The sequence below is a fragment of the Anomaloglossus baeobatrachus genome, chromosome 4, assembly GCF_048569485.1.
Source record: "Anomaloglossus baeobatrachus isolate aAnoBae1 chromosome 4, aAnoBae1.hap1, whole genome shotgun sequence".
Classification (NCBI taxonomy): domain Eukaryota; kingdom Metazoa; phylum Chordata; class Amphibia; order Anura; family Aromobatidae; genus Anomaloglossus; species Anomaloglossus baeobatrachus.
The window spans coordinates 274653324-274668397 of NC_134356.1; the positions used below are offsets into that span (position 1 = coordinate 274653324).

At 39.9% G+C, this 15074-nt stretch overlaps 1 protein-coding gene across 1 annotated transcript in view; it reads right to left on the reverse strand.

The window, feature by feature from the left end:
• Positions 1–717: 717 nt before the first annotated feature.
• IRAK3 (interleukin 1 receptor associated kinase 3) overlaps positions 718–15074 on the reverse strand; it is a 74254-nt gene continuing 59897 nt past the window's right edge. The window contains exons 5-10 of the mRNA XM_075342457.1: positions 10623–10737; positions 9847–9965; positions 8698–8896; positions 7936–7998; positions 5020–5184; positions 718–1436 (exon numbers count right to left, since the gene is read on the reverse strand). Coding sequence (XP_075198572.1) covers positions 1023–1436; positions 5020–5184; positions 7936–7998; positions 8698–8896; positions 9847–9965; positions 10623–10737 — 1075 coding nt within the window. The 3' untranslated portion in view covers positions 718–1022. The remainder of the gene's footprint in view (positions 1437–5019; positions 5185–7935; positions 7999–8697; positions 8897–9846; positions 9966–10622; positions 10738–15074) is intronic.

Below are 15074 nucleotides of genomic sequence, written 5' to 3' on the forward strand. Positions count from 1 at the left end.
AATAAATAATTGATAAATTATAACTTCTATGTTTAAAACAATATTTATAAAGCTTATTTGATGTAAAAAATAAAAAAACATAGAGTACGGATACCTATTGTCACCAAGTCTCATGCATAGTGATAACAGAAGTGAGCACGCACGCTTAATGGGAACCAGTCACCAGGTTTTCCCAATATAAACTAAGGCCACCATCTTTAACACTTCATTTACAGCAGTTTAGTAATCTGTTTTTAAATTCCTAAACCCATCCGCATATCCAAAAATATACCTTTTTTTTAACCCCGATAGGTTTGGTGCATTCTGATGGAAGTCACTGGCCTTGCTTGACGCTTCCTCTCTCCACCTCAATCATCATCCTCTTTATCTTGCTTTATGGGAATGACATATCCTACATTATTCACATAGCACCCCAATCTCTCTCCTGCGCAGTAGTGTAATGAGCAGAGCAAAGTACGCCTGCGCAGGAGAGAGATTGTAGTGATTTTTGATGTTGTATGACATGTCTCCCACATGAGGTAAGACAGGAGGACGGCCATTACAGGGAGAGAAAGGAGGTGCCTAACAATACCAGCAATGCCTATCAGACTGCAGCGTGCCATATCAGGGGATTATGAAGGGTATTTTTTGGACATGCAGAGGGGCTTGGGCTTATAGACCGGTTTCTACACCACTGTAAAAGAAGTGGTTAAGTTGTGGCCTTAGTTTATATTGGGGAAACTGGGTGACACATTCCCTTTTAAGCCTGGGGATATTGTAGGAGGAGATTACGTTTGCATTAATTGTAAATAATTAATACATAGTTAATGAATTGACTGTATACAACCCATTTATGTACAGATGATAGAAAGGCATTACACAAAAGCTTAGAGGGAAGACAGATAATGTAGTGGTGTGAGATTGATATTCCTTGGTAATCTCATCATATTTGTCATATAAATGTTCTGCCGTTAATGGCAGTCATGCATTTGTCTTCTATTTTATGTGAGGTGAACGATGTAGTAACCTTCATTTTTCATCGTTTATTCTGCATTGCCAAAACCATTTATCAGACATTGTTCACAATATGATGTGCTGTCCGGTCCTGATGAGCAGCTACACTCCACTGGCCTGCTTGTATAAGATAGGTCACTCATCCACAGCTTCTGGTCACTTTGGGATGTATTTCTGTCCTGTACTGGTGTAGAAATAAAATTATCTGTGCTTCTACATGTTCTGGTGCCCCCTAAATATGTGACCTCAGACTGGCTGCATTCACATGGTCTTATGGCGTCTTGTTTTTCATGCACACTGAAATAGCTGTCCACATTTTCATCACTTTCAATGGGTACATTGGGATTACTTAAAGGCAGTCGACAAACACATGGTGGAAAACACATGAGTGACTTAGGATGATCTTCAGTGTACTTGTTACAGCTTTTAGTCATTTCCAGAATCTGTGGGAACATACACAGTTATTCTAAGTGGAGGAAAATACATTTTTAAACTGTCATATTCAACATCAAATTGTGTATTCCTGATTTCCACATTGTTTAATTTGAAAATCTGTATTAAGGCCGCTTTACACGCTGCGATATCGTGACCGATATCGCTAGCGTGGGTACCCGCCCCCATCGGTTGTGCGACATGGGCAAATCGCTGCCCGTAGCGCACAACATCGCCCAGACCCGTCACACTACTTACCAGCCCTGCGACGTTGCTGTGACCGGCGAAACACCTCCTTTCTAAGGGGGCGGTTCGCTCAGCGTCACAGCGATGTCACAGCAGCGTCACTGAACCGTCGCCCAATAGAAGCGGAGGGGCGGAGATGAGCGGGACGTAACATCCCGCCCACCTCCTTCCTTCCGCATTGCGGGTGGGAGGCAGGTAAGGAGAGGTTCCTCGTTCCTGCGGTGTCACACGGAGCGATGTGTGCTGCCACAGGAACGAGGAACAACTTCGTTACTGCTGTAGCAACGATATTAGAGAATGGACCCCCATGTCACCGATGAGCGATTTTGCATGTTTTTGCAACGATGCAAAATCGCTCATAGGTGTCACACGCAACGGCATCGCTAATGCTGCCGGATGTGCGTCACAAATTCCGTGACCCAACGAGATCGCTTGAGCGATGTCGCAGCGTGTAAAGCGGCCTTTAGTTAAATATTTCACCCCACATTTTTCAAGTTATACATTAATATATAACATTTTTTCCTTTTTTAATAAAAAATAGTTGTCCCATGCAGACAATTGAGTTTGTAGACACAAACTGTGCCTGGTGATTACCTGCGCTTTCGGATCCATCCACAACCATTTACGTTTTCCAATAGGGAGATGTTGATATGTGTGATAGTGTGTATATATAGGAAGTGTAAGGAGAAGATTTCTTCTTGTGGAGAGTGCTAAGCCAATGTAAAGAAACCTATTGGCCATGTAAAACTGATCTGGGAAAATATGGAAATAGCCTCTTCAAAGAGGAAGAGGACAAGAACTCAAGGGCCACCTATTGGAGGTAGCAATCCTTAAAGCAGGGGTGGGCAATTAAATTTCCCATGGGGCCGCATGAGAACTTGGAATGGTTTTAGAGGGCCGAGCTAATATAATTAACTCAGTTCTACCCAATACTGTATATAGTAAATATACTATCCCTTCATAAACAAATAATTTTGTTTGTATTGTTTAACAATAAGTTAAACAATACAAATATTCAATGACAATATGGAGGACCTAATTACATCATTAATTATGAGATGATGAACTTTAATGAACTTGTGGTTGTAAATAAATAAATTACATCACCATATTCTACACCTGTAATAACTTACATCACTATATACTATACCTGTAATAAACTACATCACTATATACTGCACCTGTAATAACTTACATCACTATATACTACACCTGTAATAAACTACATCACTATATACTGCACCTGTAATAAATTACATCACTCTATACTGCACCTGTAATAACTTACATCACTCTATACTGCACCTGTAATAAACTATATACTGCACCTGTAATATATTACATCACTATATACTGCACCTGTAATATATTACATCACTATATACTGCACCTGTAATATATTACATCACTATATACTGCACCTGTAATATATTACATCACTATATACTACACCTGTAATAAACTACATCACTATATACTGCACCTGTAATAACTTACATCACTATATACTGCACCTGTAATAAATTACATCACTCTATACTGCACCTGTAATAAACTATATACTGCACCTGTAATATATTACATCACTATATACTGCACCTGTAATATATTACATCACTATATACTGCACCTGTAATAAATTGCATCACTATATACTACACCTGTAATAAACTACATCACTATATACTGCACCTGTGATAACTTACATCACTATATACTGCACCTGTAATAACTTACATCACTATATACTGCACCTGTAATAAATTACATCACTCTATACTGCACCTGTAATAAACTATATACTGCACCTGTAATATATTACATCACTATATACTGCACCTGTAATATATTACATCACTATATACTGCACCTGTAATAAATTGCATCACTATATACTACACCTGTAATAAACTACATCACTATATACTGCACCTGTGATAACTTACATCACTATATACTACACCTGTAATAAACTACATCACTATATACTGCACCTGTAATAAACTACATCACTCTATACTGCACCTGTAATAAACTATATACTGCACCTGTAATATATTACATCACTATATACTACACCTGTAATAAACTACATCACTCTATACTGCACCTGTAATAAACTATATACTGCACCTGCAATATATTACATCACTATATACTGCACCTGTAATACATTACATCACTATATACTACACCTGTAATATATTACATCACTATATACTGCACCTGTAATATATTACATCACTATATACTGCACCTGTAATAAATTACATCACTATATACTGCACCTGTAATAAATTGCATCACTATATACTGCACCTGTAATATATTACATCACTATATACTGCACCTGTAATAAATTACATCACTATATTCTGCACCTGTAATAAATTACATCACTATATTCTGCACCTGTAATAAATTACATCACTATATACTGCACCTGTAAAACTACATCATTACATTCCCATATACTACATCCCAAATGTTAGTTATTAGTTACCAGTTACCCCCCCCCCCCCTCCCCATTGTCCCCTCCTCAGGTTGTTAGTTACCACTCACCTCTCTCTCCTCAGGCACCTCCTGGTCCCCCGCTGAGCTGCTTCTCCCCTTGTATGGGCCCTGGCTGCGCTGCTGTTCTTGTACGGGCCCTGCCCCCGCCGCTACTTCTCTGTGTACAGGCATCGGCTGGTGCCGCTTCTCCTGCCAGGCGGGAACTTTTCAAATTATACACGCGCACCGCACTGCCGACATCAGGGCGCACGTGTGTCAGAGAGAAAGGTGTCAGACAGAAAACAGAGGACAGATCCTGAAGCTCCGCACAGTGTAGCAGCGGAAAGCAGGAATCTGTCCTCTGTTCCCTGCCCGGCACCTTTCTCTGTGACACACGCGCACCCTGATGTCGTCAGTACGGCGCGCATGTGTCATTTGAAAAGTTCCCGCCCGGCAGGAGAGGCGGCACCACGTCTCCAACTCTGATCTAATGGTCACAGAGAGTAGGCAGGCCGGATATGGCCCGCGGGCCGCCCCTTGCCCAGGTCTGCCTTAAAGTCTATGTCAACCCTTCATCGAGTCTTGCCTCATGACTTTTCTTAAGAAGCCAAACCAGACAATCCATTTGCAGACATGTCTTTTGGGGTATTTGCCACTCCTCAGTGCAAAGCAGTAGATCTGATTTGGCTGGGTGAGAGACCTTTGACAGGGGTGTAAGGGCAATGCAAATAACCTCTTCAGAGAGGAAGAGGACTTAAACTCCAGTGCCACCTATTGAATGTAACAATCCTAAAAATCAACATTGACCCATTAATGAGCCTTGGTGGTAAATATAATAATACGTAAAATCCACACCATTTCAAATGTGGGTCTTTGCTTGGCACGCAGTGACGTAGCTTCAAAAGATATGGTTAGAAGTTTGTGTGCAACATCAACAGGCCAGTTCCTAGTTTTCATGTCCACAATCTGGAGAAGAGGTCCAATACCACTTTTATCCATTTCATTCCAAAACAAATCTCTCTAGACATTGAACATAAAAAATAGAGATTAGACAGTGAGTTAATTAATTAATTTAAAAAAAAAAACAAAAAAAAACTATAAATACATAGCTGCTTAGAACATAGAAACTGTAAAAAAAAATTGCATAATCTATATATAGAGTCATGGCCAAAAGACTTGACACCGTTGAAATTGTTCCAGAAAATGAAGTATTTCTCCCAGGAAATTATTACAGTTACACGTTTTATTATACACATGTTTATTTCCTTTGTGTGTATTGGAACAACACAAAAAAACATAGAGAAAAAAGGCAAATTGGATGTAATTTTACACAAATGGGCATGGAGAAAATAGTTGGCACATTTCCAGAATTGTGGGTAAACAACTTTGTTTCAAGCATGTGATGCTCATTCAAACTCAAATGTGGCAACTAACAGTTGTGGTCAATATGAAAATCAAACTCATTGTGTGTCTGTGTGTGCGCCACACAAAGCATGGATTACAGAAAAAGGAGAAGAGAACTGTCCTGCTGGATCAGGGTGCATCAGTGTCAGTGAGAACTATCTGTTGACATTTGAATGAAATTAATCACTATGGCTGGAGACACAGGAGGACCCCACTGCTGATACAGAAACAAAAAGCTAGAATGCAGTTTGCCAACATATATGTGAATAAGCCACAATCTTTGTGGCAAACCGTTTTGTGGACAGATGAGACCAAGATAGAACCTTTTGGTTAAAAAAACATTATTCTACTTGTGGAGACCCGGGGGTCAGTAGGTGCTCTTGTCCGCTGGCCCGGCCGCCTTTAGAAAGACAGCTTGGCCCAGGGCTTATCCCAACTGAACGCCGACCTCCTTAACCGTGGGCCGAACACTACTCAGACAACACAGGGTGAGGGAATCACAATTTTAAGACTTTATTGGATCCCCAAACAATTAACGGCACATAACACATAACCAGTGAAACACACAAATATAACAGGCAACAGAGTCTCACCCTTCCGCTGGCTCACCAGGGATTAGAATATCCGTGCCTCAGAGCTTCCAGGGCTACTTACTCCAATCCAGCAGCACCCCACTTTCGGCGGGCACCCACCCAGACTGGAATAACGCCAGATTTAGGAAGCTGGCGGAGGTCTGCAAAGTCTGCAGCCAGGTGACCAAATTGTCCCAACCTGAGTTTCTTCCTTAAGTAGTCTCTGGTGTGATGATGTGATATAATCCTGGCAGCCGGAGTCAAAATCCCTAGACTGTGGATATGGTCTCCAATTGTAATCAAAGTCCCTAGATTGAAGCCATGTAGCCAAGTGATCCTGTAGTCGGAGCCAAAGTCCCTAGACCGAGTCCACAAGGCATCCTGGTTCTGATCCCCTAGCCAGCTCCTAAGAGCTTAGACTGGATCATGCAACATCCATCAACAACCTGGTGACTCCAAGAAGTCACCTTTTATAGCCATAGCCTTCCCTTAGTATATATTGTGCCCTTATCAAATTGGTTGTACAAGGTTGCTTCTTTTATTGGATGAATTTCAAGCTATATTCAAATATCCAGAGACAAGTGTGAGACAGGTAAATTATATCACATCTAGCAATTCACTTAGTAATACAATGGGAAGTTCGCATAATTGAGTTATCTGGGTGTCTGGCCTTCAGTGGCCAAAACAATTACATGAGTCAACAAGAGTCTTGTAAAAACAATGAGGGCTTATCCCCAGTCTATAAACAAACTGTCTTCATGTCTGGCTGAATGTTAAGAAAGTTAACCCATGCTAAGCATTGACAGAGTCCAGGTCGTCACACTACTGTTTACAGAAAATTAAATGAGGCCTATAAAGAATCAAATATGTTTTGGGGGTTGTTTTGTTGCCTCTGGCACTGGGTGCCTTGCCTATTTTCAAGGCATCATGAAATCTGAATATTAGCAAAGGATCCAATGTCAGAAAGCTGGGTTTGTGCCCTAGGTCATGTGAATAGATCGTAAAACCGCTATTGGGAGAAGGCACACTTCAAATCCAAGAGACCTGGAGCAGTTTACAAAAGAAGAGTGATTACAGTTATTTTTTTCCAAAGGGTGTGCAACCAAATATCAAGTTGAGGGTGCCAACAGTGTTGTCCAGTCTATTTTGGGGGTTTTGTGGGAAATTGTTTAATTTGCCTTTTTTCCCCCTCAGTTTTTTTGCGTGACTCGAATAACCACAAAGGAAATAAACATGTATATAACAAAACATGTGTAATTGCATTAACTTTCTGGGAAAAATACTTCATTTTCTGCTACAATTTCAAGGGTGCCAACAAATTTGGCCATGACTGCATAGGACCCATTCTAGAACCCATACTGCTCCCATGGGTTAAAAGATATGAGGAGATATTTGAAAAAATATTAGCCTCTTGGTTTCCCTATCTTGAAATCTTCCATATGTGGCAAAACTGCCTGACATGCATTTTAGGATTAGTTTTGTTGTGTTATGGATTATGAGGATTTCTGGATGTTTGTTTGCAGATTGGAATTTTACTGAATAAACCAAATAGGACATTAAACTCAAGCCAATTGTATTTTTTTATATTGGTTGATGGACAATTATGTAAATGACCCAGCTCACTGTGTAGCTCTAGTGACAATAAACATTTACAATGGTAACTGTAGGCGTTTCAAAAGAAAAATCACATAAAGGAATTGAAAGTTCCACATTCTTTTCCCCTGGGTTGTCCTGTATGTAGCTTTCATATGACAAAAAAAAGAAGAAAGTGCTAATAGTAATAATAAAAACTCACCAAATATGTAGTGTTGGGTTCATTAAGAACAGCTTGCCGTCCACTTAAAACTTCCATTATTAACTTAATGAAAAAGGAAGTAAAGCTGCATTAGTCCACTAGTTATAAATCATAAGAAACTATTTTAACCAATTTCTAGTTGTAAATTATAGATTTTCTGTGAATAAATTGAACATAGGGCCTAGAGAAAGCATTTGATTATGCAATGTTCCTATTCATTTTAGGTCTACAAATTTACTTCCAATTTTTCCTACACCACTACAGTTACAGCTCACGCCCCGGAACATATGTTTCAATTAAATTCTTCAAAATGGCATGCAGAATTCATGAATTTTGCACAAACTCAAAAATGGTAATTGTTTTTATCTTTAACTGTTTTTGTGACTTTTTAACATAAAACGTTTTTCAAAAATTGCACCAAAATAACAGGAATACATAAGAGGACTCCCAAAAGGGCTGAAGTACATTTCAACAAATTTTGTGACTTTTCAAAAAGTTAAAATAACAAATCAGCCATAAAGGACTGAAAACCTAAACACTGCTCACAATGGAAAAGAAAAAATAGGAAACACATAAAACAGGCTTTAAAAAAAGTGCAAATTAAAAGAAGAATTAGGTGCAGATGACAAAAAACAGACAATGAATACCAAAAGCTAGTAAAAAATGCAGAATTAGCCCAGAATGCTTCTTTATATAACTTGATTTGCATAGTAAACCTCTGCTATGCATTTGATAGATGACAGGCGGTTTTTGCACACTCACAACTCCATAGCTATAGACATCCGTTTTCGGTGACAGTTCTCCCCTCCTGATGTACTCCTCTGGCAAGTATCCCAGGAACTGTAGTGTGGCTTGATCCATCTTTATGGTATAGAGCTGATTTATCAGGTAAGATCTCAAATGGACCATAGCAAAGTCTGAGAGCTTTGGTTGAAAATGCTGATCAAGCAATATACTTTTGCTGGAAAACCGGAAAAATTAACTATTAACTGTGATATATATATATAATCTGTTAATTTCAGTTATAAGTTCCAGTTCACACTAATGTAACGTCTCAAGATACAAATGAACCTAAGCCTACTTAAAGCATGACATGACAAGTGAGCAAAGATTTACTGCAGCAATATGTCTTAATAAGACTGGGTCTACATAGAGTCTTGTCCCACGCAAAGAAAAAATACAGAATACTGCTATGGTGTGGAAAAAAATGCAGCAAAGTAAGAATACTTTCAATAATAGAAGTGTTAACAGTTTATTTTTTATCAATTAACAAAATGCAAATTAATAAAAGAAAAATCTAAATCAAAACATTTGATGTGACCACTCTTGGTCGTCAAAACAGCATCAAATCATCAATTCGTCTTCATTGGCTGTATTTTGGGCGTTGTTGTCCTGCTGAACATTTAATTTAGTATCAATCAGCCACCTCTCTAATGGTATTACATGATGGATAAGTATTTGCCTGTATTTCAGTATTGAGGACACCAATAATCTTGACCAAACCTCCAACTTGATTTCCTAAAATGCAGCCACAAACTTGGAAGGACTCCACCATGCTTCACTGTGGGCTGCTGTCACTTATTATTGTACCACTCTCCAGCCCTGCCTTTGTTACAGTTTTATATTTAACATTTTGACTCATCAGTCCAAAGCACCTGCTGCTATTTTCTGCATCCAGTTTCTATGGGGGTTTTTTTATGCATAGGTGAGCTGCTTTTTCCGCACTTGCCTAAAACGTTTGCACAGTACTGTACATGTTGCATATATGTATGCATCTGTTAAGGAAAGTGAATTGTTCTGGTTGTGATCATTTGGTGCTTGAATACAGCTTATGGCAGTTATATTCAGGTCAATGTGATGGAATGTGATAGAGGGAAGTGAGGTTTGATAAAATTGTATATTTTAGCTTACCTGGTTATATTCCCACATAAGACTGGATAAGGCTTCCTTGTATGCAGATAGTAAATGGCATGTGCTACATCAACCAGAATATTGTAACGTATATGCCAAGGTAATGGAGGAGTGCTTTTCTGAAAAAAAAGTTATTTTTAATTATGAATTAGTTATTCATTTACATGTTATATTCTCTATAATCAAGTTGTCTTTCAGATATATTATTACATGCTACAATCATTGTGTTTAGCAGACAAATTGTTTAGGCACGCCAGATCAATTTCTGACAAATGAGACAGATTTCAGTCAGATGAAAAGGGCATTTACAATTACCATTTTGGTCTAATAGGACAATTATTGGTTAAAACATTAATATATGTAAATGTATTTAAGTAAAATTGGGTTGATTCCTCAATCAGATTTCTGGCATAAAATTGCTTAAAATGTTGCAAAATTTGGCGACTTTTTGGTTTTTACACCAGTCTTTGCCGTTTTTGCTGATTGTTAAAGTAGTAGTTGGATTTGACTGGGACAGGACATTGTCAAGCAGGCCATAACTGACATACATTTCTTATAGTGGGGTATGGAAACTGGAAGATGCACACGCTTCATCAAGACTCTAGTATAAAACTCTAGGTTAATGAATCAGTTACTATATATTTATTTTCTTCATGCCTATTTTATGGGGGAGGGTTACTGACTACTGTCATACATTTTTTGGTGCACTCGATTTTCAAAAATTGACTGAAGAACTGTAGTTTGGAATTACCCCATGATAGTTAAATAAAACTCACAGCACAATGTAGTTTGCGAAAGAGGGATCCATTGATCATATTTGGGTAGACTAGACATGTTATTCCTCCCATTGTGACACATCCAGCCAATTTTATAATATTCTTGTGTTGAAATCTAAATAAAAACAAAATACCTAGGTTAACAATAACATTACCATGACAAAACAGAGGTTTAGGGACAGGTTGTAATTATGGGACATAACAGATTGAAGCTAAATGGTAATGAATGGTGAAGGATCTACAAATCTACAATGTGACCAGTGTACTGGTGGAGGCTGCGGTGTCTTGGGGAAGGAAGGAAGGATTGGTCTCTGGGATATTTGGAGCTGAAGGCCGTATCACAATCAGAAGTGGAAAAATTGTCCCCAAGAACCTGGCCAAGAGAGTGGACTTTTGTACAGCAGACCAATATTATTACATTATCCGCTCAGATCTTGATTGCTACATGAGAAAGACTAGTGTCAACAGTGGAGATAATCTCTTGTAGAGGAAGAGATCATTACGTGGCTTATAAAGACAACCTCTTCTACATAATCAAGTGAAATCAATATACAGTATATCAAGAAATTTTTTTATCGTTAATTAATTGGCACAAGCATTTAAAGGGGATGTTAACTACTAGGACAACTCCTTCTGATTCCATTCCTTTCCCTCACTTAAAATAAAAGACCCTGTACTCACCTCTCATTCTGGCACTGTTCCAGTGCTGTCGGTAACTGTGATTCAAGACTCATGTGACATTGGGATGTCAAGCGAACCCATATTAACTCATATGATCAGAAGGCATGGAGAAAGAAGCCATCGGTGATTGGACACGGAGCTCGTGTGATGTAATGCAAACCATGAAAAGTGGTTACCAACAGCACTGGAATGTGCCAGAAGGGAAATGAGTACAGGGTCTTTTTTTAACTGGGGAAAATAAATGCAATCAGAAGAGGTTGTCCTAATAGTGGACAATCCCTTTAATGAGTCTAGCTAAAGCTAGTTTAAAAACTGACTAGCTGAATCCTTCTAAGTTCTATGTAGAAATAGACAGTCTCTTTTCCCTGCATAAGTCATCACTGCAAAAGTTAATGGGAAGAGCGGTGCAGCTGGGTCAGGAGTTGAGGAGAGAATGATTCATGCAGAGATAAGAAATTTCCTGTTTCTACATAAAGCAGAGAAAATAGAAGAATTTACTGGGTAGAAATCCAAAATGAGCAATCTTCAATATACGGTGCTATATAATACGATGATTGTAATATATTAAGAGGATACAAACTTTGATGGGAGTGCTTCTTTAATTTCTATGTTACACGTAATGCCATTGTATACTAATGCATCACTTTGTATTACTTTTGTCAGAATCATTTATTTTTATAGGACGTTTATAGGTAATTGTTTTCTTTGAGATCAATAATGGGCAGTCAATATAATTAAGAATGACAGCATATGGGGAGTTAATGAACCCCTTCCCGATGTATGATGTGTATTTATGTCCTATGCATGTCCCTACCTGTGAGGTTGTCACAACAGCCAGTGGTCAGCTGATGACCTCTGTTTCTGCCTTTGCAATGCTCCTATGAATTCCGGCTGTGAGTTGACATTCCTAGGAGATCGTGATTTGTGCTATACAGAACAGTGCTAATGCTCTGCTCTGTATAGCAGAAGCAATCGTACGATTGCAGCTTCAAGTAACTAGTCAAACGTTTTTAAAAAAAATATGAACCCCCCCCCCACAAATGTTAAAACCATCCCCTATTGAAAATAAAATATGAAAGAAAAATTAAAAATTTACATATTTGGCATTACTGCGTTCAGAAATGTCTGAAAAATGAATCTGATTAGTAAATAGTGTAATGAAAAAAAACCCAATTTACACCACCAGAATTACATTTTTTTGCAGCTGCAACATTGTAATATAATACAATAAGAGGCGATCAAAACATTATATTTACCCAAAAATAGTATCAGTAAAAAGCAAATATTTTTGTGGCACACTAAAATGTAAAAAGAAAACTATACATATTTGGTATCTATGTACTCGTAGTGACCAGGAGAATCATACTGCAGGGCTAGTTTTACCATAAAATGAATGGTGTCATTCAAAAGTACAACATTCAAGCAAAAAACAAGCCCTCATATGGTTATATTGATGGAAAAATAAAAAGGTTATGGCTCTTGGAAGAAGGGAAAGAAAATCGCAAAAAATGGAAAATGGCTATGGTGTGAAGGGGTTAATTTACCGCCACTGATCCAGAGATGATTGTATCTACCATAACTCACATATGAGCAATGTATTGAAAACTCCCTATATAATGGCACACCGAGTAAAAGCTGAAAACACGCTCACTTCACTTCTTTAGAACTATGCAAAATATATGGCCTGTATCTCCCAATTGGTAATAATCTGAATTTTCAACTTTTCCTGCCAAAATACTGTTTAAATAAAGTATGTTGATGAATTTTAGCTGGATGAATGCTAGACTGATCAGGGTTTTTTTTTTCTCACACTCAAATGAATAAATGAATTTTGCTATTTCATTAGTGTTTTTCTATTATATTAAGTGTAGCCTTCCCCAGCTTGGGACTGCAGTACATAGTCTGAGAGCGAGAACTACACAATGTAAAATTGGTTAACTCTCTTCATTATAATTATAGCCAGTAAGAAGTGATTTATTCATCATGAAATTCAAGAGACAGAATATACTCCACTCCAGTAGTTCATTTTTCAATTGTTTTTATTTTTTATTCTTTAAAAGCTGTGGTTAAAAAGTTTGCATTTAATCTGATGTCAAATATACTAAGAAATACAAAGTATAGTGATGTGGGAGCATGCTCAGCACTGCTCGATACTCAATCGAGCATCAGGGTGCCTTCGTATGCTCATTGCGAGTGCTCGGGCGCCATGCTCAAATCCCACCCCACATGTTTCGGAGCTGTTATTCAGTCTTTAAACATGCGGGTGTGGCGACCCTGAGGCTCCAGTCGCCTCAGAGGTACTGCAGCAAGAGGTGTGGTATCCCATTCCCAGGTAAGGAGGAGGTCACAAGTCATTGCACACATACACAGACACACACTCTTAATTTAGTGGCACTCCATTAGGCCGTGCTTAGGGTAAGTTGCACCTTAAGGGAAGCACAGTCCCGAAGCCAGTCTGGAGGTGGAGTTTAGTTAGTGGGAGCAGACTGTAGAACGTGTCAGTCAGGAATTGGATGTGGAGGAGTGAGGTCCTGGGGAACTGGAGCTGGAGCAGCTCGTCCTGTCCAAGGGCCAGGAGGGAGAAGGAAAGAAAGAAGAAGTAGAAGGAGTCCTAGAGCCACGGAAAGTGCACCACACACCCGTGGGCTCGCATCTGTAAGGGGTGGACGGGCCCCTTACAAAGAGGAGTAGGTTTCCCCCCCTGAAGATACCTCATGCTGGGGGTAGATAAAGCTGTTAAAATTAATGTTAATGATAAATTGTGTTTTTACTGTATTAGTGGGTTCCCCCCCCCTAGTGGCCTGGTGGGACGGCTGTCCCCATAGAAACAGTGCAGGAGAGAGGCGGAGCCGGCAGCTTAGGGGAGGGAGAGAGAGTGTTGTAGGGAGGAAAGTTTGAGTTAGTCGATTCCGGGACGGGGGAACAAGAGCAACGGGGGCAGAGTGTGGGAGCTATGGTGGCAGCTAGCAAAAGAAAGGAGAAAGAAAGTGTCCTAGTCGGTGAAGCAGAGTTGTGTGGGTCAAATCTGTGGTAGCCGGAGCGGGAGCCCGGGTGAAGAAGACTAGAAGTAGCCGGGCAAGGTCCCCTGAGAAGAGAAGACAGGAGCAGTTTTCCCCGGCAGGAATTGTGATTGCTTGTTGCAAGATTCGTGCATTGAGCCTGTTGTGAAACTATGTGCAATAAAATGCCTTTTGATTCAACTGATACCTGCCTGTGGAATTTTCCTGAGACTGTTGACGTGCTCCCTTCATCCACACTCTGCACCACAAAACATTCCCCTGTCCCAATAGTGACGGCGGGGCCGGGGGTTAGCCTGATACGTGAAGGGGCCACGACTACAACCCCTGAGGCACCCCCGGCACCCCGTTACACATCCACAGCCGACAGCCGGCATATCAGTGGGGAGGGACTTGGCCGCAGCGAGGAGCCGGTCCCTAGACTAGTGGAGAACCACAAGGCTCAGCTAGTAAACTGGAGGCTGAAGCTACTTCAAGTACCGAAGCCACCACCGCATATAACCCGCTGAAAAGGTGACCACATAGGACCAAGAAGGGACAAGGCAGGAAAGCCACCCATAAGAGGGATCCGTGGACACTGGCTAAGGGCACTGTGTGTGAGGCGAGGGGCAGGCGGGAGAGGCCAGCGCAGGAAGACGACCAGGGAAAGAACACAGAAGGGTGCATCGGGTTGTGCCTCCGAACTCTCCGGGGATCAGCTGGGACCCATCACAACAGGCCGCAGCATTCTGAGGGCAGCCTCTGACTAGTCGTG